This window comes from Trematomus bernacchii, unplaced genomic scaffold (assembly GCF_902827165.1).
Source record: "Trematomus bernacchii unplaced genomic scaffold, fTreBer1.1, whole genome shotgun sequence".
Taxonomy (NCBI): domain Eukaryota; kingdom Metazoa; phylum Chordata; class Actinopteri; order Perciformes; family Nototheniidae; genus Trematomus; species Trematomus bernacchii.
In genome coordinates, this window is record NW_022988098.1 from 7,960,108 (window position 1) to 7,979,547 (window position 19,440).

Sequence of the window (19,440 nt, forward strand, 5' to 3'; positions counted from 1 at the left end):
GCGGGCAAAGAGAGGTGATTTTCCCCTTGTCTCTCCTGGAAGTGTGAAATAAACAGAGTCCCACTGTTAGGGACTGGTGCTGGAGGTCATTAGTCCGTCCTTTGGGGGTCTGTGAGCGGGCAAAGAGAGGTGATTTTCCCCTTGTCTCTCCTGGAAGTGTGAAATAAACAGAGTCCCACTGTTAGGGACTGGTGCTGGAGGTCATTAGTCCGTCCTTTGGGGGTCTGTGAGCGGGCAAAGAGAGGTGATTTTCCCCTTGTCTCTCCTGGAAGTGTGAAATAAACAGAGTCCCACTGTTAGGGACTGGTGCTGGAGGTCATCTAGTCCGTCCTTTGGGGGTCTGTGAGCGGGCAAAGAGAGGTGATTTTCCCCTTGTCTCTCCTGGAAGGTGTGAAATAAACAGAGTCCCACTGTTAGGGACTGGTGCTGGAGGTCATTAGTCCGTCCTTTGGGGGTCTGTGAGCGGGCAAAGAGAGGTGATTTTCCCCTTGTCTCTCCTGGAAGTGTGAAATAAACAGAGTCCCACTGTTAGGGACTGGTGCTGGAGGTCATTAGTCCGTCCTTTGGGGGTCTGTGAGCGGGCAAAGAGAGGTGATTTTCCCCTCGTCTCTCCTGGAGGTGTGAAATAAACAGAGTCCCACTGTTAGGGACTGGTGCTGGAGGTCATTAGTCCGTCCTTTGGGGGTCTGTGAGTGGGCAAAGAGAGGTGATTTTCCCCTTGTCTCTCCTGGAGGTGTGAAATAAACAGAGTCCCACTGTTAGGGACTGGTGCTGGAGGTCATTAGTCCGTCCTTTGGGGGTCTGTGAGCGGGCAAAGAGAGGTGATTTTCCCCTTGTCTCTCCTGGAAGTGTGAAATAAACAGAGTCCCACTGTTCGGGACTGGTGCTGGAGGGCATTAGTCCGTCCTTTGGGGGTCTGTGAGCGGGCAAAGAGAGGTGATTTTCCCCTTGTCTCTCCTGGAGGTGTGAAATAAACAGAGTCCCACTGTTAGGGACTGGTGCTGGAGGTCATCTAGTCCGTCCTTTGGGGGTCTGTGAGCGGGCAAAGAGAGGTGATTTTCCCCTTGTCTCTCCTGGAGGTGTGAAATAAACAGAGTCCCACTGTTAGGGACTGGTGCTGGAGGTCATCTAGTCCGTCCTTTGGGGGTCTGTGAGCGGGCAAAGAGAGGTGATTTTCCCCTTGTCTCTCCTGGAAGGTGTGAAATAAACAGAGTCCCACTGTTAGGGACTGGTGCTGGAGGTCATTAGTCCGTCCTTTGGGGGTCTGTGAGTGGGCAAAGAGAGGTGATTTTCCCCTTGTCTCTCCTGGAAGTGTGAAATAAACAGAGTCCCACTGTTCGGGACTGGTGCTGGAGGTCATTAGTCCGTCCTTTGGGGGTCTGTGAGCGGGCAAAGAGAGGTGATTTTCCCCTTGTCTCTCCTGGAGGTGTGAAATAAACAGAGTCCCACTGTTAGGGACTGGTGCTGGAGGTCATTAGTCCGTCCTTTGGGGGTCTGTGAGCGGGCAAAGAGAGGTGATTTTCCCCTTGTCTCTCCTGGAAGTGTGAAATAAACAGAGTCCCACTGTTAGGGACTGGTGCTGGAGGTCATTAGTCCGTCCTTTGGGGGTCTGTGAGCGGGCAAAGAGAGGTGATTTTCCCCTTGTCTCTCCTGGAAGTGTGAAATAAACAGAGTCCCACTGTTAGGGACTGTTGCTGGAGGTCATTAGTCCGTCCTTTGGGGGTCTGTGAGCGGGCAAAGAGAGGTGATTTTCCCCTTGTCTCTCCTGGAAGTGTGAAATAAACAGAGTCCCACTGTTAGGGACTGGTGCTGGAGGTCATTAGTCCGTCCTTTGGGGGTCTGTGAGCGGGCAAAGAGAGGTGATTTTCCCCTTGTCTCTCCTGGAAGGTGTGAAATAAACAGAGTCCCACTGTTAGGGACTGGTGCTGGAGGTCATTAGTCCGTCCTTTGGGGGTCTGTGAGCGGGCAAAGAGAGGTGATTTTCCCCTTGTCTCTCCTGGAAGTGTGAAATAAACAGAGTCCCACTGTTAGGGACTGGTGCTGGAGGTCATTAGTCCGTCCTTTGGGGGTCTGTGAGCGGGCAAAGAGAGGTGATTTTCCCCTTGTCTCTCCTGGAAGTGTGAAATAAACAGAGTCCCACTGTTAGGGACTGGTGCTGGAGGTCATTAGTCCGTCCTTTGGGGGTCTGTGAGCGGGCAAAGAGAGGTGATTTTCCCCTTGTCTCTCCTGGAGGTGTGAAATAAACAGAGTCCCACTGTCAGGGACTGTTGCTGGAGGTCATTAGTCCGTCCTTTGGGGGTCTGTGAGCGCGCAAAGAGAGGTGATTTTCCCCTTGTCTCTCCTGGAAGTGTGAAATAAACAGAGTCCCACTGTTAGGGACTGGTGCTGGAGGTCATTAGTCCGTCCTTTGGGGTCTGTGAGCGGGCAAAGAGAGGTGATTTTCCCCTTGTCTCTCCTGGAAGGTGTGAAATAAACAGAGTCCCACTGTTAGGGACTGGTGCTGGAGGTCTCTAGTCCGTCCTTCGGGGCTCTGTGAGCGGGCAAATAGAGGTGATTTTCCCGGTCTCTCTCCTGTAGGTGTGAAATAAACAGAGTCCCACTGTTAGGGACTGGTGCTGGAGGTCTCTAGTCCGTCCTTCGGGGCTCTGTGAGCGGGCAAAGAGAGGTGATTTTCCCGGTCTCCGCCCTGGAGGTGTGAAATAAACAGAGTCCCACTGTTAGGGACTGGTGCTGGAGGTCTCTAGTCCGTCCTGTTAGGGACTGGTGCTGGAGGTCTCTAGTCCGTCCCTTTCGGGGCTCTGTGATCGGGCAAAGAGAGGTGATTTTCCCCTTGTCTCTCCTGGAGTGTGAACTAAACAAGCGTCCACTGTTAGGGACTGGTGCTGGAGGTCCTTAGTCCGTCCTTCGGGGTGGGTCTGTGAGCGGGCAAAGAGAGGTGATTTTCCCCTCGTCTCTCCTGGAGGTGTGAAATAAACAGAGTCCCACTGTTAGGGACTGGTGCTGGAGGTCATTAGTCCGTCCTTTGGGGGTCTGTGAGCGGGCAAAGAGAGGTGATTTTCCCCTTGTCTCTCCTGGAAGTGTGAAATAAACAGAGTCCCACTGTTAGGGACTGGTGCTGGAGGTCATTAGTCCGTCCTTTGGGGGTCTGTGAGCGGGCAAAGAGAGGTGATTTTCCCCTTGTCTCTCCTGGAAGGTGTGAAAATAAACAGAGTCCCACTGTTAGGGACTGGTGCTGGAGGTCATTAGTCCGTCCTTTGGGGGTCTGTGAGCGGGCAAAGAGAGGTGATTTTCCCCTTGTCTCTCCTGGAAGTGTGAAATAAACAGAGTCCCACTGTTAGGGACTGGTGCTGGAGGTCATCTAGTCCGTCCTTTGGGGGTCTGTGAGCGGGCAAAGAGAGGTGATTTTCCCCTTGTCTCTCCTGGAGGTGTGAAATAAACAGAGTCCCACTGTTAGGGACTGGTGCTGGAGGTCATCTAGTCCGTCCTTTGGGGGTCTGTGAGCGGGCAAAGAGAGGTGATTTTCCCCTTGTCTCTCCTGGAGGTGTGAAATAAACAGAGTCCCACTGTTAGGGACTGGTGCTGGAGGTCATTAGTCCGTCCTTTGGGGGTCTGTGAGCGGGCAAAGAGAGGGGATTTTCCCCTTGTCTCTCCTGGAGGTGTGAAATAAACAGAGTCCCACTGTTAGGGACTGGTGCTGGAGGTCATCTAGTCCGTCCTTTGGGGGTCTGTGAGCGGGCAAAGAGAGGTGATTTTCCCCTTGTCTCTCCTGGAAGTGTGAAATAAACAGAGTCCCACTGTTAGGGACTGGTGCTGGAGGTCTCTAGGCCGTCCTTTGGGGGTCTGTGAGCGGGCAAAGAGAGGTGATTTTCCCCTGGTCTCTCCTGGAGGTGTGAAATAAACAGAGTCCCACTGTTAGGGACTGCTGCTGGAGGTAATTAGTCCGTCCTTCGGGGCTCTGTGAGCGGGCAAAGAGAGGTGATTTTCCCCTGGTCTCTCCTGGAGGTGTGACATACACAGAGTCCCACTGTTAGGGACTGCTGCTGGAGGTCTCTAGTCCGTCCTTTCGGGGCTCTGTGAGCGGGCAAAGAGAGGTGATTTTCCCCTTGTCTCTCCTGGAGGTGTGAAATAAACAGAGTCCCACTGTTAGGGACTGGTGCTGGAGGTCATCTAGTCCGTCCTTCGGGGGCTCTGTGAGCGGGCAAAGAGAGGTGATTTTCCCCTTGTCTCTCCTGGAGGTGTGAAATAAACAGAGTCCCACTGTTAGGGACTGGTGCTGGAGGTCTCTAGTCCGTCCTTCGGGGCTCTGTGAGCGGGCAAAGAGAGGTGATTTTCCCCTCGTCTCTCCTGGAGGTGTGAAATAAACAGAGTCCCACTGTTAGGGACTGGTGCTGGAGGTCTCTAGTCCGTCCTTCGGGGCTCTGTGAGCGGGCAAAGAGAGGTGATTTTCCCCTGTCTCTCCTGGAGGTGTGAAATAAACAGAGTCCCACTGTTAGGGACTGGTGCTGGAGGTCTCTAGTCCGTCCTTCGGGGCTCTGTGAGCGGGCAAAGAGAGGTGATTTTCCCCTTGTCTCTCCTGGAGGTGTGAAATAAACAGAGTCCCACTGTTAGGGACTGGTGCTGGAGGTCTCTAGTCCGTCCTTCGGGGCTCTGTGAGCGGGCAAAGAGAGGTGATTTTCCCCTGTCCCTCCTGGAGGTGTGAAATAAACAGAGTCCCCCTGTTAGGGACTGGTGCTGGAGGTAATTAGTCCGTCCTTCGGGGCTCTGTGAGCGGGCAAAGAGAGGTGATTTTCCCCTTGTCTCTCCTGGAGGTGTGAAATAAACAGAGTCCCACTGTTAGGGGAACATGCTGGAGGTAATTAGTCCGTCCTTCGGGGCTCTGTGAGCGGGCAAAGAGAGGTGATTTTCCCCTGGTCTCTCCTGGAGGTGTGAAATACACAGAGTCCCACTGTTAGGGACTGCTGCTGGAGGTCTCTAGTCCGTCCTTCGGGGCTCTGTGAGCGGGCAAAGAGAGGTGATTTTCCCCTGGTCTCTCCTGGAGGTGTGAAATAAACATAGTCCCACTGTTAGGGACTGGTGCTGGAGGTCTCTAGTCCGTCCTTCGGGGCTCTGTGAGCGGGCAAAGAGAGGTGATTTTCCCCTGGTCTCTCCTGGAGGTGTGAAATAAACAGAGTCCCACTGTTAGGGACTGGTGCTGGAGGTCTCTAGTCCGTCCTTCGGGGCTCTGTGAGCGGGCAAAGAGAGGTGATTTTCCCCTGGTCTCTCCTGGAGGTGTGAAATAAACAGAGTCCCACTGTTAGGGACTGCTGCTGGAGGTCTCTAGTCCGTCCTTCGGGGCTCTGTGAGCGGGCAAAGAGAGGTGATTTTCCCCGGTCTCCGCCCTGGAGGTGTGAAATAAACATAGTCCCACTGTTAGGGGAACATGCTGGAGGTAATTAGTCCGTCCTTCGGGGCTCTGTGAGCGGGCAAAGAGAGGTGATTTTCCCGGTCTCCGCCCTGGAGGTGTGAAATAAACAGAGTGCTACATTTTGTAAATAGCAGAATACCTCCATGGCGCATAACTGCACTTTACAAGCCAGGGAAGGTGCCTCAATCCTGGGTATACATTTTGTAAATAGTGCAATACCTCCAGGGCGCATAACTGCACTTTACAAGCCAGGGAAGGTGCCTGAATCCTGGGGTAAACATTGTTTAATTGTTTAAGTGTTTTTAAATGTATGGAACAGTGTTTTGTCTCTTTCAAAACTCTCCCGCCATTGGCCGGATACATGGGGACGATTTTATATTCACTATGGCCGTTAATATTCCAGTGAGACGAAGTACGTCCGGTGACAGGAGTGATCCCATGTTAATTTTGTCCAAAAACCAGAGCATTCCCTCATCCGATGGTTGGTGCAACGGAGAAGGGGAAAAAGTCCCTGGGCTTCATTTCCACTTCTCTGGCAAAAAGATTCGTCCATACTTTTCAGACTACCGTCCGCACGAAATCGGAAACCCAGTTTTTGGGTGCACTCAGAAAAAAAACAGCTGTTGGAAATCATGGAAGAATGTATCCGCTCACCAAGCACTCTGAGTGGGCCTAATTTTGTGCCTCAAGACCCCCCAGCCTGGTTCTCCGAATACTTTAAGTTCGACATGGAGGAATGTAGGTCACTTGGCAGGTGACTCTACCCGATTTTGAGGCACTATTTTGGGATACAATTTTCTCATTTTCACCCCTTTGGCCGGTTCTCCCAAATAGTTTAAGTTCGACATTTTGAGACATGGAGGAATGTAGGTCACTTGGCAGGTGACTCTACCCGATTTTGAGGTACTATTTTGGGATACAATTTTCTCATTTTCACCCCTGTGGCCGGTTCTCCCAAATAGTTTAAGTTCGACATTTTGAGACATGGAGGAATGTCAGGGCACTTGGCAGGTGACCCTACCCGATTTTGAAGCACTATTTTGGGGCCTAATTTTTACATTTTCACCCCTTTTCCCGGTTCTCACAAAAGTTGAGTTGGATGATTTTGCCCATGGAGGATTGTCAGGGGAGTCCGCGGGGGACTCCTGCGGGGTCATGAGGCACTATTTTGGGGTACAATTTTTCCATTTTGACCCCTTTTCCCGGTTCTCACAAAAGTTGAGTTGGATGATTTTGCCCATGGAGGAAAGCCATGGGAGTCGACAGGGGACTCCTACTGGGTCATGAGGCACTATTTCCGGGTACTTTTTTTTCATTTTCACCCAAATTTCCCTGGATGAAATATTTTTTTTGTTTTTTTTGTTTTTAGCCCAGTTTTGGCCACAGCGTTGCCTGGAGGATAGGACCGAGATATGACAGACTCTCTGGCCGCCTCACAAGTCACTATTGTCGGACACTTTCTTTGCTTTACCCCGGTTCTATCACTCTTTCCTCCTTTGACCATACAACCCGTTTCCTGCTGGGGTGGTGCCTGGTTCCGGGGTACCCCAAACCCTCTCATGGTCGGGGCACCATGTATTGATGCATCGGACCCAATGTTGCCATCATAGCCCCGCGTTGGTGCGGAGGTTGGACCATCTGACCCGGTGGTAACCCAATACCACCCTTGGTCCATGCACCATGAATTGATGCATCGGACCCAGTGTCGCAACCACCGATCACGCTAACGCATATAAACGGAGAACTATAACATCATTTTGATCAAATTCATTGTGTGTGTTTCAGTAAGCATGTCATCTGAATGCCCGGTGTGCAGACTCTTCTATCTGGCATTGAACAAACACCTTAAGCACAAGCATGCAGTGCGGAACTTGGAGGAGAGGGGAATCCTCCTGAAAATAGCCAGTGGAAGGATAAATGTTCGGACCAAACCCTGTCCCATCGCTGGGTGTTCGTACGCTGGGAAGAGACTGGACCGTCATGTAAAACATGACCACCCTGAGTTGTCCCGACATGAGGCACAGCAGGTCATGGCAAGGCTGAAGCATAGTGTGGCACTGCAGTTGCTCCATGACCTCCGTGAGACTAACCCCATCATTGGAATGGCTATATCATTGGATATAGACAATGAGGAGGAATACCCCGGGCACCCTCCACCCTTCTCCCCACATACCGAGTGTGACAACGAGGACTGCAGGCAGGTGATGCTGGAAAATGTGGCATTGAGGGCTCAGAAGGATGCCCTCAATGATGAGGTGAAGACCCTGCGCTCCAGGCTGAAAAAGGAGCTAAAACCCAGGAAGCAGAGTGCTGCTGTGCTTGAGGAAGAGGACGAATGTATACGATTTAAGGGCCTGGCAATCCCAAGTACCTCCGGCATAAACACAGTAGCCTCAGGCAGCAATACCCCTGTGAAGAGCCCGGTGAAGACTGTCATGCAGTCCCCAGTAACCTCCGGTAGCGAGACCCCTGTGAAGAGCCCGGTGAAGACTGTCATGCTTGCAGTAGCCTCCGGTGGGAAGAGACCGGTAAAGAACCCTGTGAAGAGCCCAGTGAAGACTGTCATGCTTGCAGTAGCCTCCGGTGGAAAGAGACCGGTAAAGAACCCTGTGAAGAGCCCAGTGAAGACTGTCATGCTTGCAGTAGCCTCCGGTGGAAAGAGACCGGTAAAGAACCCTGTGAAGAGCCCAGTGAAGACTGTCATGCTTGCAGTAGCCTCCGGTGGAAAGAGACCGGTAAAGAACCCTGTGAAGAGCCCAGTGAAGACTGTCATGCTTGCAGTAGCCTCCGGTGGAAAGAGACCGGTAAAGAACCCTGTGAAGAGCCCAGTGAAGACTGTCATGCTTTCAGTAGCCTCCGGTGGGAAGAGTACGGTCAAGAACCCTGTGAAGAGCCCAGTGAAGACTGTCATATTACCAGTTTCCTCAGGTAGCGAGACCCCTGTGAAGAGCCCGGTGAAGACTGTCATATTACCAGTTTCCTCCGGTAGCGAGACCCCTGTGAAGAGCCCGGTGAAGACTGTCATGTTTGCAGTAGCCTCCGGTAGCAAGACCCCTGTGAAGAGCCCGGTGGAAACTGTCATGTTTGCAGTAGCCTCCGGTAGCGAGACCCCTGTGAAGAGCCCGGTGGAAACTGTCATGTTTGCAGTAGACTCCGGTAGCGAGACCCCTGTGAAGAGCCCGGTGGAAACGGTCATGTTTGCAGTAGCCTCCGGTAGCGAGATCCCTGTGAAGAGCCCGGTGGAAACTGTCATGTTTGCAGTAGCCTCCGGTAGCGAGACCCCTGTGAAGAGCCCGGTGGAAACTGTCATGTTTGCAGTAGCCTCCGGTAGCGAGACCCCTGTGAAGAGCCCGGTGGAAACTGTCATGTTTGCAGTAGCCTCCGGTAGCGAGACCCCTGTATGCCGGAAGACCCGTGCCTCTAAGCTGGCTAAGGACTTGCCCTCTCCCTCAAATTACTGGTCCACTGGGTATGGACGGGGGAATACCATGCGTGAAATCACGTTGCCTAGAAGCATGGAGGCGTACCTTCAGACATACTTGGATCATTGTTTGGGTGTCGCTCCGACAGTAAAACAGAAAGACAATGTTGTGTCGAAGATCAGCCGGATAAAGAACTTCATAGTATACATGGCCCATGGTGTTAACCGCCTGTCAGACTGGCTGTTCCTAAGAAACATGAAGATGATCCGTGGCCGGGCCGGGCAGTCACAACATCAGAGTTCTTCCTGAAGAATGTGCACCAGTTCATGGGGTACATGTCTGAGTCAAAGCCCCGGGGGTGCAGGCTCACCCAGTCTGATATGACCCACATAATGAGAGAGGTGAAAGCCAACATGAAACACTTGAATAAGACAGTCACTCTACATCAGTTTAAGGTGAAGAGGAACAAACTGGATCGTCTGCCGAGCCAGGCGGAGCTTCTCGCCGCCATGGCGGCCGCTGAGAAGCGCATCCCGGAGCTCCTCGACCTGATGGCCGGCACGCCGACCTCAACCACCCAGAAGCTTCTCTATGGCTATCTCACCCTCCTGTATGGCCACCGTACGGGCGTGTACGCAAACATGAAAAACAGTGAGGTCTTAGAGACAGCCATAAGGGGAACTGCTGAGGGCTACATCATCCATGTGCAGGATCACAAGACGGCCAAGACATATGGCGAAGCACAGCTGGCGCTTACAGTAGAGGAGTTTAGCTGGGTCATGCGGTGGATGGGGATTAAAGAGGCATTGCTGGGTCCTCAGAATGAATTCTTCCTTTTCACAAGGGGGAATCGGGCCTCCAAGAACCTGAACGCTCACTTGAAGAGGGCATGGGCTGATGCTGGGCTAGAAACAGCCGTCACCTTCACAATCCTGCGCACTGTCCCTGGCTGACAATATCAAGCATCACCAAGATCCAGAAAGCCGGTCGATTCTCGCCAGGTTTATGTGTCACGACGTAACCACGGCGGACCGGTTCTACGCGAATGCGCCAGGAATAAAGGAGGCATTGGGAATCCGCTCCATGTTCAGGGCGTCATCAGATGCGGCAGCAGCTGCATCATCATCAGAAGGATGTCTACCGCTGTCAGATGGGGAGACCTCCGAAGAGGGCTGCTATAACAGTACTGCTTCTTCGTCTTCACCTGATGGGTCATTGGAGCGGCAGCAGCAGCGGAAGCGGAAGCGGGAGGGAAAGAGGCCAATGAAGTCGGGACCGGGGCTGGTTGACACTCCTGATGATGGGGCAGGGGCCGTGGACTCAACCTGTTTGCCCTGGTGCACCGTACGAATTAGACGCCTAATTTGGTCCCCTGAATCCCGCTAAACATTGTGAATATGTATACCGTGTATATAATTATTATTATAATCCTGTGTATACATTTTGTAAATAGTGCAATACCTCCAGGGCGCATAACTGCACTTTACAAGCCAGGGAAGGTGCCTGAATCCTGGGCATACATTTTGTTAATAGTGCAACACCTCCAGGGCGCATAACTGCACTTTAAAACGTAGGGTAAAACATTTAGTAGTACTGTTATAGCAGCAGTACTGCTATGTGTAAATAGTTGATGTTTTAGGCTGTGTGTACTGTGATTTTTGTTCCTGCAACGTGTAAATAGTTGATGTTTTAGGCTGTGTGTACTGTGGTTTTTGTTAAAATAAAAAAAAAAAAAAAAACAAAACAATAACCTTGATGGTTCCCAGGGGCAGATAAAGTGCCACTTTCCATCAGCACCGGGGAGGCACTCTCCTTGGTGCTGAACCCTGTGATGAGCGCTCAAGTGTTGGCGGAGGAGGTGTAAGCCAGAGGAGGGTGAAAAAAAGTTAAAGTGTTTGAACCTCCAGCCCAGAAGGGGGGTGGTGGTGCCAATAAGAAGGCCGAATTTGGATGCTGATGGGCGGACATAAAAGCACCACAAAATCCACCCCCTTTAGGGTCAGCAGGGGCACGAGAATACCCTCCACAGAAGGGGGTGTGGTGCCGTGAAGAAGGACGAATATGGATGCTGATGGGCGGACATAGAAGCACCACAAAATCCACCCCCTTTAGGGTCACCAGGGGCACGAGAATACCCTCCACAGAAGGGGGGGTGGTGCAGTGAAGAAGGACGAATATGGATGCTGATGGGCGGACATAGAAGCACCATAAAAACCACCCCCCTTGTAGGGTCACCAGGGGCACGAGGTTCTGGTGGGTGTGAATACCTGTGTTTAGTCCCTGGGGGAGTGCTTAACTGTGGGGGCCCGGGGACTCACGGTGTGCAAGGTTATGGAGGTGCCACTGTTATGGGGACATGCTGGAGGTCTCGAGTCCGTCCTTGGGGGCTCTGTGAGCGGGCAGAGAGAGGTGATTTTCCCCTGGTCTCTCCTGGAGGTGTAGAGTCCCACTGTTAGGGAGTGCTGCTGGAGGTCTCTAGTCCGTCCTTGGGGGCTCTGTGAGCGGGCAGAGAGAGGTGATTTCCCCCTGGTCTCTCCTGGAGGTGTAGAGTCCCACTGTTAGGGAGTGCTGCTGGAGGTCTCTAGTCCGTCCTTGGGGGCTCTGTGAGCGGGCAGAGAGAGGTGATTTCCCCCTGGTCTCTCCTGGAGGTGTAGAGTCCCACTGTTAGGGAGTGCTGCTGGAGGTCTCTAGTCCGTCCTTGGGGGCTCTGTGAGCGGGCAGAGAGAGGTGATTTCCCCCTGGTCTCTCCTGGAGGTGTAGAGTCCCACTGTTAGGGAGTGCTGCTGGAGGTCTCTAGTCCGTCCTTGGGGGCTCTGTGAGCGGGCAGAGAGAGGTGATTTCCCCCTGGTCTCTCCTGGAGGTGTAGAGTCCCACTGTTAGGGAGTGCTGCTGGAGGTCTCTAGTCCGTCCTTGGGGGCTCTGTGAGCGGGCAAAGATAGGTGGATTTCCCCCTGGTCTCTCCTGGAGGTGTGAAATAAACTGAGTCCCACTGTTAGGGACTGCTGCTGGAGGTCTCTAGTCCGTCCTTCGGGGCTCTGTGAGCGGGCAAAGAGAGGTACATTTCCCGGTCTCCGCCCTGGAGGTGTGAAATAACCAGAGTCCCACTGTTAGGGACTGCTGCTGGAGGTCTCCTGCATTTAAACAGATTCACCAGTTTATAACATTACTTTAGCCCTGATCAGAGCCCTGTTTTATGGCTAAGACAGCGATGTGCTGTACCCTGGCTCTCTGGCTCTCTGAGACCCTGCTAAAAGCAGTGAGTCTGCTGCCTGCATTTAAACAGATTCACCAGTTTATAACATTACTTTAGCCCTGATCAGAGCCCTGTTTTATGGGTAAGACAGCGATGTGCTGTACCCTGGCTCTCTGGCTCTCTGAGACCCTGCTAAAAGCAGTGAGTCTGCTGCCTGCATTTAAACAGATTCACCAGTTTATAACATTACTTTAGCCCTGATCAGAGCCCTGTTTTATGGGTAAGACAGCGATGTGCTGTACCCTGGCTCTCTGGCTCTCTGAGACCCTGCTAAAAGCAGTGAGTCTGCTGCCTGCATTTAAACAGATTCACCAGTTTATAATGTTACTTTAGCCCTGATCAGAGCCCTGTTCTCAAATCGTATTTTCAGAATCTGACCCTCTGCCGTAACTCCGCTCCCCGAGGTCCTAGAGATTCGGCAATGGTATCGTTGGATGCGGGGTACGTGTAAATGGGGGGGGGGTAGAGAAAAAGCCTGAACCGAACAGAGCTTGTTATCAAAAGTTATGGATTAGTAGCAATATTTCACAATGGAGCTCTCCGGGGTGCTGAAGGTCATTAGTCCGTCCTTCGGGGCTCTGTGAGCGGGCAGAGAGAGGTGATTTTCCCGGTCTCCGCCCTGGAGCTGTGAAATAACCAGAGTCCCACTGTTAGGGACTGCTGCTGGAGGTCTCTAGTCCGTCCTTCGGGGCTCTGTGAGCGGGCAGAGAGAGGTGATTTCCCCCTGGTCTCTCCTGGAGGTGTGAAATAACCAGAGTCCCACTGTTAGGGACTGCTGCTGGAGGTCTCTAGTCCGTTCTTCGGGGCTCTGTGTGCGGGCAGAGAGAGGTGATTTTCCCGGTCTCCGCCCTGGAGGTGTGAAATAAACAGAGTGCTACATTTTGTAAATAGCAGAATACCTCCATGGCGCATAACTGCACTTTACAAGCCAGGGAAGGTGCTTCAATCCTGGGTATCCTTTTTGTAAATAGTGCAATACCTCCAGAGCGCATAACTGCACTTTACAAGCCAGGGAAGGTGCCTCAATCCTGGGTATACATTTTGTAAATAGTGCAATACCTCCAGGGCGCATAACTGCACTTTACAAGCCAGGGAAGGTGCCTGAATCCTGGGGTAAACATTGTTTAATTGTTTAAGTGTTTTTAAATGTATGGAACAGTGTTTTGTCTCTTTCAAAACTCTCCCGCCATTGGCCGGATACATGGGGACGATTTTATATTCACTATGGCCGTTAATATTCCAGTGAGACGAAGTACGTCCGGTGACGGGAGTGATCCCATGTTAATTTTGTCCAAAAACCAGAGCATTCCCTCATCCACAGTATTGAGTATGTAAGTCGCTTTGGATAAAAGCGTCTAACAAGTAACATGTAAATACAACAACATACGTCCCGAGCAGCATACACAGAGAAAACCAGGACAGAGTCCCCAGACACTGATTCCCTGGGGTTACTAGCCCCAAATGTTCATTAACCAAAAACGAAACACAAAACACAACGGCTCAGTTTCAATTAAAAGCAGCGGAAAAAAGATAAGTCTTCAGCCTGGATTCAAAAGTAAGAGTTGCAGTGTAATAAACAATAAAGAAATAACCTCAGAACAACAAGTAGCATGCAGGTACAGTATATATACAGTACTGTACAACTCAAACCATTGTAAGCACTGGTGCATTATTTGAAAGTGGCAACACCACAGGCTATTTGAAATTCAATATTGTTCAGTTACCAAAATACTAATCTTTTTTCCTGCTTGAATGAAAAAAATTCCCCAATCAAATATATTTTGATTCAAGAAAATGTGAAAACTTACCACGGTGCATCCTAAAATTACATTTGACATGTGAGCCTCCTGACAGTATTTCAGAAAAAAGCACAATTCAGATTGGAAAGAGATGTGTTTGTAATAATAATAATAATAATAATGGGTTCCATTTATAAAGCACTTAATATTCGAATTCAAATCCCGAAGTGCTACAAGCAGTGAGCATGAACAGTATAAATAGACATGACACAACACGGTAGAATTAATAAAAGCAATACAAAATAAATAAAAATAAAAATAAAAGGGTGGTAAAAAGGTCTAGGCAAAGGCTCTTTTGAAGAGATGGGTTTTGAGGCCTTTTTTAAAAGCCTCCACGGTCTGTGGTGCTCTCATGTGGTCGGGGAGAGCATTCCACAGACTGGGAGCAGCTGAGCAGAAGGCCCGGTCTCCCATAGTACGGAGCTTAGGCCTGGGGGGTTTGAGCAGGTTGGAGTTGCTGGAGCGGGTGGTCCGCAAGGAGGTATGGGTGGTGAGGAGTTCCTTGAGGTAGGGAGGGGCAGTTCCATGAACACACTGGTGGGTGAGGACGGAGACCTTGAATTCGATCCTCAGTTCCACGGGTAGCCAGTGTAGTGCTTTAAGGATGGGGGTGATGTGGTCATATTTGCGCACCCTCATCAGGATCCTAGCAGCGCTGTTCTGTAGTCTTGAGTTTGTAGAGCACATGAAGAAATAAATAAAGAAAATAAATGTTATTTACTCTATTTAAATAAGTAGGATATGTCAGAAGAGTCCTTTAAATATAGTTATCAGGGTCAAAGTGTGAGATATGCCACTGACCTTTACATCCTTCTTTGTATGAGAAGGAAATGTTGTCTTTATTTATCGGCAATACCAAAAATGTTGTATATAATCATTCGCAAACCAGTAACCTCTCTTTGCCTGAGACACACAACTCACCAAATAAGTCTGCACTCAAGTTCTACATTTGTCAAGAATGGACATTATTCAAATCAATTGCAACATTTTCTATGACGCTCATGTCTATAATGCATCAGAATCTGAAAATATCGATGTGTCATTATAGTTATGCATTCACAATATGTATCACTTCACTTTACCTGATGACCACTAAGAGTGTAATGTTTGATCATTTCCTTAGAAATACTAAAACATTAAAGTGTAAAATGTAATTTGAATATCAGTGTGATACCTGTTCTTACGCACATAGGAAGTGTTACAAAATGATCCACAAAATCAAGCCAGCAACTCCGGTAACCTATTTAACCAACTAACGTAAAATGTTAATCAAATTCATACATTGTTTTAGATATTAACTTGAAAGGTAAAGTGTACACATTTGAAAGCACTAACCTCCTCGTGGTCTGAGTTTCTTGCAGTTGATTCTGTACACTGCAGAAACTCCAGCTTTAATATCAGTACTCACAAAACACCTGTATCACCTGATGATCAGTAACCAAATAATGTCTATGAGTATTTTGCTGGCATGCAAAACAAATTCATATGCGTACATGATTTGACTAAAGAGGGTAAAGTGTTGATGAGCTGTTGTTGAGATTACAATTGACCAAGATAGAATAAGAAACCATGGAAATATGGAGTTGTATATGCAGGAAATGCGTACAATGCAATACCATTTATTTGAATTTGTTTGTAAATGTTAGAGTAAACATTTGAATAAAACAAGACACTGAAAAATAAGAACAGACAAGCCACATTATTGCATTTAGCAGTTTAATGACTAGTATTAAGCAGAAGCAGTTATTTTCTTTTTAACAATTTACAACAACACAGATCTAAAACATCTCTTTGTAATTGGACACAGAAAATATACCACGTTGCTGGAGCATTTGATTAAACAAGTTCACAATGATTGATCAAAGCCTGAGCATTAAAATTAACCAGCGTAGAGAAAATTAAGCCATGTTTAACATCGTGTAACAAATTCATTTATGACAAGCTATAGAAGGTTTAAAGATGGACATGGTATTTTCCATTTGTTGGAGCAATACAGCTTCATTTCAAACAAAGGCCTTGCAGTTCAGAGAGCTCTTGACCCCTGCACTCTCCAAGACAAAGATAACTTCACAATCCTTCAGACCTTTGACCCTTTGACATATCTTAGTTATCTTGAATGTCTCATAGGGAGGGATGAGAACCTCTTCCTCTGTAGGAATGGCTGAATATTTTTTCAGACATGCGCCTAAACAGGTCTTAATTTTGAAGCAGGTCTTAGTACCGTAGACCTTCAAGTCTGATCTGAAAGATGTTGAGGTAAAGAGCCAAACCGAATTATTTGGTTGACTTTGCCAGTAAATAAAACGTTGGTTCGTCTGAAAGTAGAGTGACAGTAGTCGTTGTTATTCAAGATCTGTATGGCAGACGTCAGCAGGTAATGTAAAGAGTGGTATTTGAAATGGAAGGGAAGGGGATAGATTCTCCCTTCTGTCCGGACTGCAGTATTAAAGTCCCGTACACACTGTTAGCTGTGTAAACACAGATTGCCCTAATGTGATCTCTGGTTAGAGCCTTATCCTCTCTCTTGATTAAATGTATCTTGTTGCACAAGATTCTCCCGCACTCCAGTGTTCTCCAAAATTGTTCACAGATTTTTCTTCTTCAAGGAATCTGTCCTTCACTTTTGTCATCATTTTGTCATTGCAGCCAAAATACATGTCATCAACCGAATCTTCAACCATGCTCAATGGGATCCCCTAAAACAAAAACAAAGAGAAAGATGAAAACAAACATAATTAAACCAGCACTGTTAAAACTGTACTGTATAACAGTGTCTCTTTTAGAACCTTATTTAGATGGTGTGAATGAAAGTTGGTCAAATGAGTTACGATTGGGAGCAGGCTTGAGGCTTGAGAGTAAGCCTGAGAGTAAACTAAAATGCATCACTTAGTAAATTATGTATCCTAGTAACACTGCCACTATAGCACCTGTACACATCATAGTAGTTCCTTAAGAATACATTAAAAAAAGGAGACCAATTATACTCATGCAACAAATTCCTTGATGCAAAATGCAGGTTCTGATAATGACCATTTGTCCCAACCAGATCGCATAAAAAGGATTATTCAAAAAGATAGAAAAAGTATAAATCATGTTTTTCCCAGGCTTCCAAAGAACACACTTTTCTAGTTTCACTGGTGAGATGTTTTATACTAGAGATGTCCCGATCCGATCACGTGATCGGGGATCGGAGCCGATCACGTGATTTTCAAAAGATCGGAATCGGGAGAAAAAAATCGGGGATGGGGAATTCTTTTTTTTTTTTTTTTTATAAAATATTTTTATTATTTTATTGAATGTTACAAAACAAAAGTGACCATGTTCACGTCTTAAAGACATCCTGAGGCCTTAGTTTTGGTTTAAAATTACACAACATCATGTATGTGTTCTTTTGGGCTTGTTTTCATAGACCTGGTTGCTTATTTCTCTCAAATCTGGCAACAGAGTGGGCATATGATGAATTGGAAATGGGGGGACCCTGATGTAAACAAGACGAAAGTCTTTCTCTGGTCTGCATCCCCTTAACAATTGTATGTTTTGAGCTGTACTGTACTGTACCCAATATACAAGCTGTTAATAAACTTTTCAATCAATCAATCAATCAGGGCGCAGGTGTCTAATAGTAGCAGTAAGCTAACAAGAGGCTACGTTCAGCTGGTGCCTCGGGAGTCGGGACAGAGAAAATGTCAGGAGTTTGGAAGTACTATAAAATTGAAAGCGAAGGCAGTGTAACAGCCAGATGCAATGTTTGCAAGGCGGAGGTTCCGCGTGGTGGAAAGAACAGAGAAACGCCACCTGAGAAACAAACACCAACAACAACACGAGGAGTACACAGCGGCCACTCAGGTAAAGGCACTGAAACAACCGACACTTTCAGAGACTTTTAAAAGGAAAGAGAAACTGCCCCAGAACAGTGTTTTCACTGTTTCACTGGCCAAAAAAATAACAGCCAAGATAGCTGAATTCATCGCATTGGATGACCAGCCGTTATCTGTTACCTTTTTTTTCTCTTAATGCATTGCATAAAGATCGGATCGGGTAAAATCAGTATCGGCAGATTGTCAAAATCAAATGATCGGAATCGGATCGGGAGCAAAAAAAGGTGATCGGGACATCCCTATTTTATACATATATGAACTTGATCTTTAAAACACCCACTTCCACATGCTCAACTCACCGAGTCAACAGGCATCATCCAGCAAAGGAGTAGACCCAGTGCAAAGATCCACATGTTGCCCTTCATCGCTGCAGTCAGGAAATCTGTTGAATCCAAGCAGATACTCAAAGCAAGTCACAAACAATGAGCTGCATCATCATTTGTACCAGTAACACAGATACGCTAGGACAGTGGCATGGCAAATGCAAAAAAGTATTTCAGAAAAGAATGATGGTCAAAATATGATTTAAAAGTTAAACTCACCAGCCTTAAGGATGGGAAGATGTTGTGCACTAGGTGAAGTCCTCAGGTCAAAGCATGTGTTCAGGACTCACGGTCAACTTCATATATACCTTCCCTTCATGACGGGCAGGTCACACATTTACAATGCACTCATATAGTCGGCAGTAAGGAAGTGTCATATTATAAGGATGGGGCCGTTTTGCAAGATAGAAATTACCTTAAAAGGGAACTTTAGAGATTACTGTATCTTCAGCTGCTAGAGTATGGTCAGGCATTCACTCGTCTTGTATGTGGAAGGACTGCTCTGATGTTTTAAAGTATTTTAATTAACCTTTTGGTTTATTTGTACTCTAAACATTTTAAAGAAAAGTTTTATTTTTGTATTGACTTGTGTTTTCTTTCACTTATAAATAAATACATACATTGCATAAGTCAGGTAAAAGTCTGTGCTAAACGAATTCACAGAATTGAAAGTAAAAATGGCTTTCAGACATAAAATGATAGTTCCTCTAATATTTTATATATTAATTTATCTTGAATTACATTCTATCCCACTTTTGGATTTGTAAGAGATTATTGATTCTATACCACGTTTTATTTTAAGTCTGATATAAACCACCACAAGCTATTTGTGGTGTTTTACATGTTAAAATGATTCAATTTAAAATGTTATGTATTTGTCTGTCTTTGTCTTTATTAAGATATTAGCACAGACATGAGCTCTGGCTATTCTTCCACAGGTCCATACACGTTATGCCATTTTTTTATGAACTTATCTAGAATTGTCACAGTGACTCATAGAAGAAAGATTGGTTTCTCTTCTCTTAGATTACATGTTTTACCATTCTGCTTTCCATGTTTTCCAAGTAACAGAAAAACGGTGATGGCCCTATATTCAAAGCTACAGGTGCTGGGAGACAGTCAAGGAGAAAACTACTACAGAAATGTGGACAACTGCTTTAATGAACAGTAAAGATGCCCTGTAGAGTTCTCTTGTGAACAAACAACATTTATTTTTATTTTGAATGTAACTCGCCCCGGGGAGGTTATTGCAAAGACATGTGCATTTGGACAGGGCTAATGCATACATAGGTACTAGAGGAAGTATCAGAAAATGACTTTAGGATTTTCCTCTTTTCTTAGAAGCTACAGCACACAGTGGG

General features: G+C 47.7%; 1 protein-coding gene across 1 annotated transcript; it reads right to left on the bottom strand.

The window, feature by feature from the left end:
• Nucleotides 1-15,881: 15,881 nt before the first annotated feature.
• On the bottom strand, nucleotides 15,882-18,121 carry LOC117475352 (ecto-ADP-ribosyltransferase 5-like). Its single transcript, XM_034121497.1, is given in 5 exon segments — nucleotides 15,882-16,141; nucleotides 16,144-16,329; nucleotides 16,332-16,413; nucleotides 16,416-16,574; nucleotides 18,056-18,121. Coding segments are annotated over 5 exon segments (753 nt in total).
• Between the last annotated feature and the right edge of the window lie 1,319 nt (nucleotides 18,122-19,440).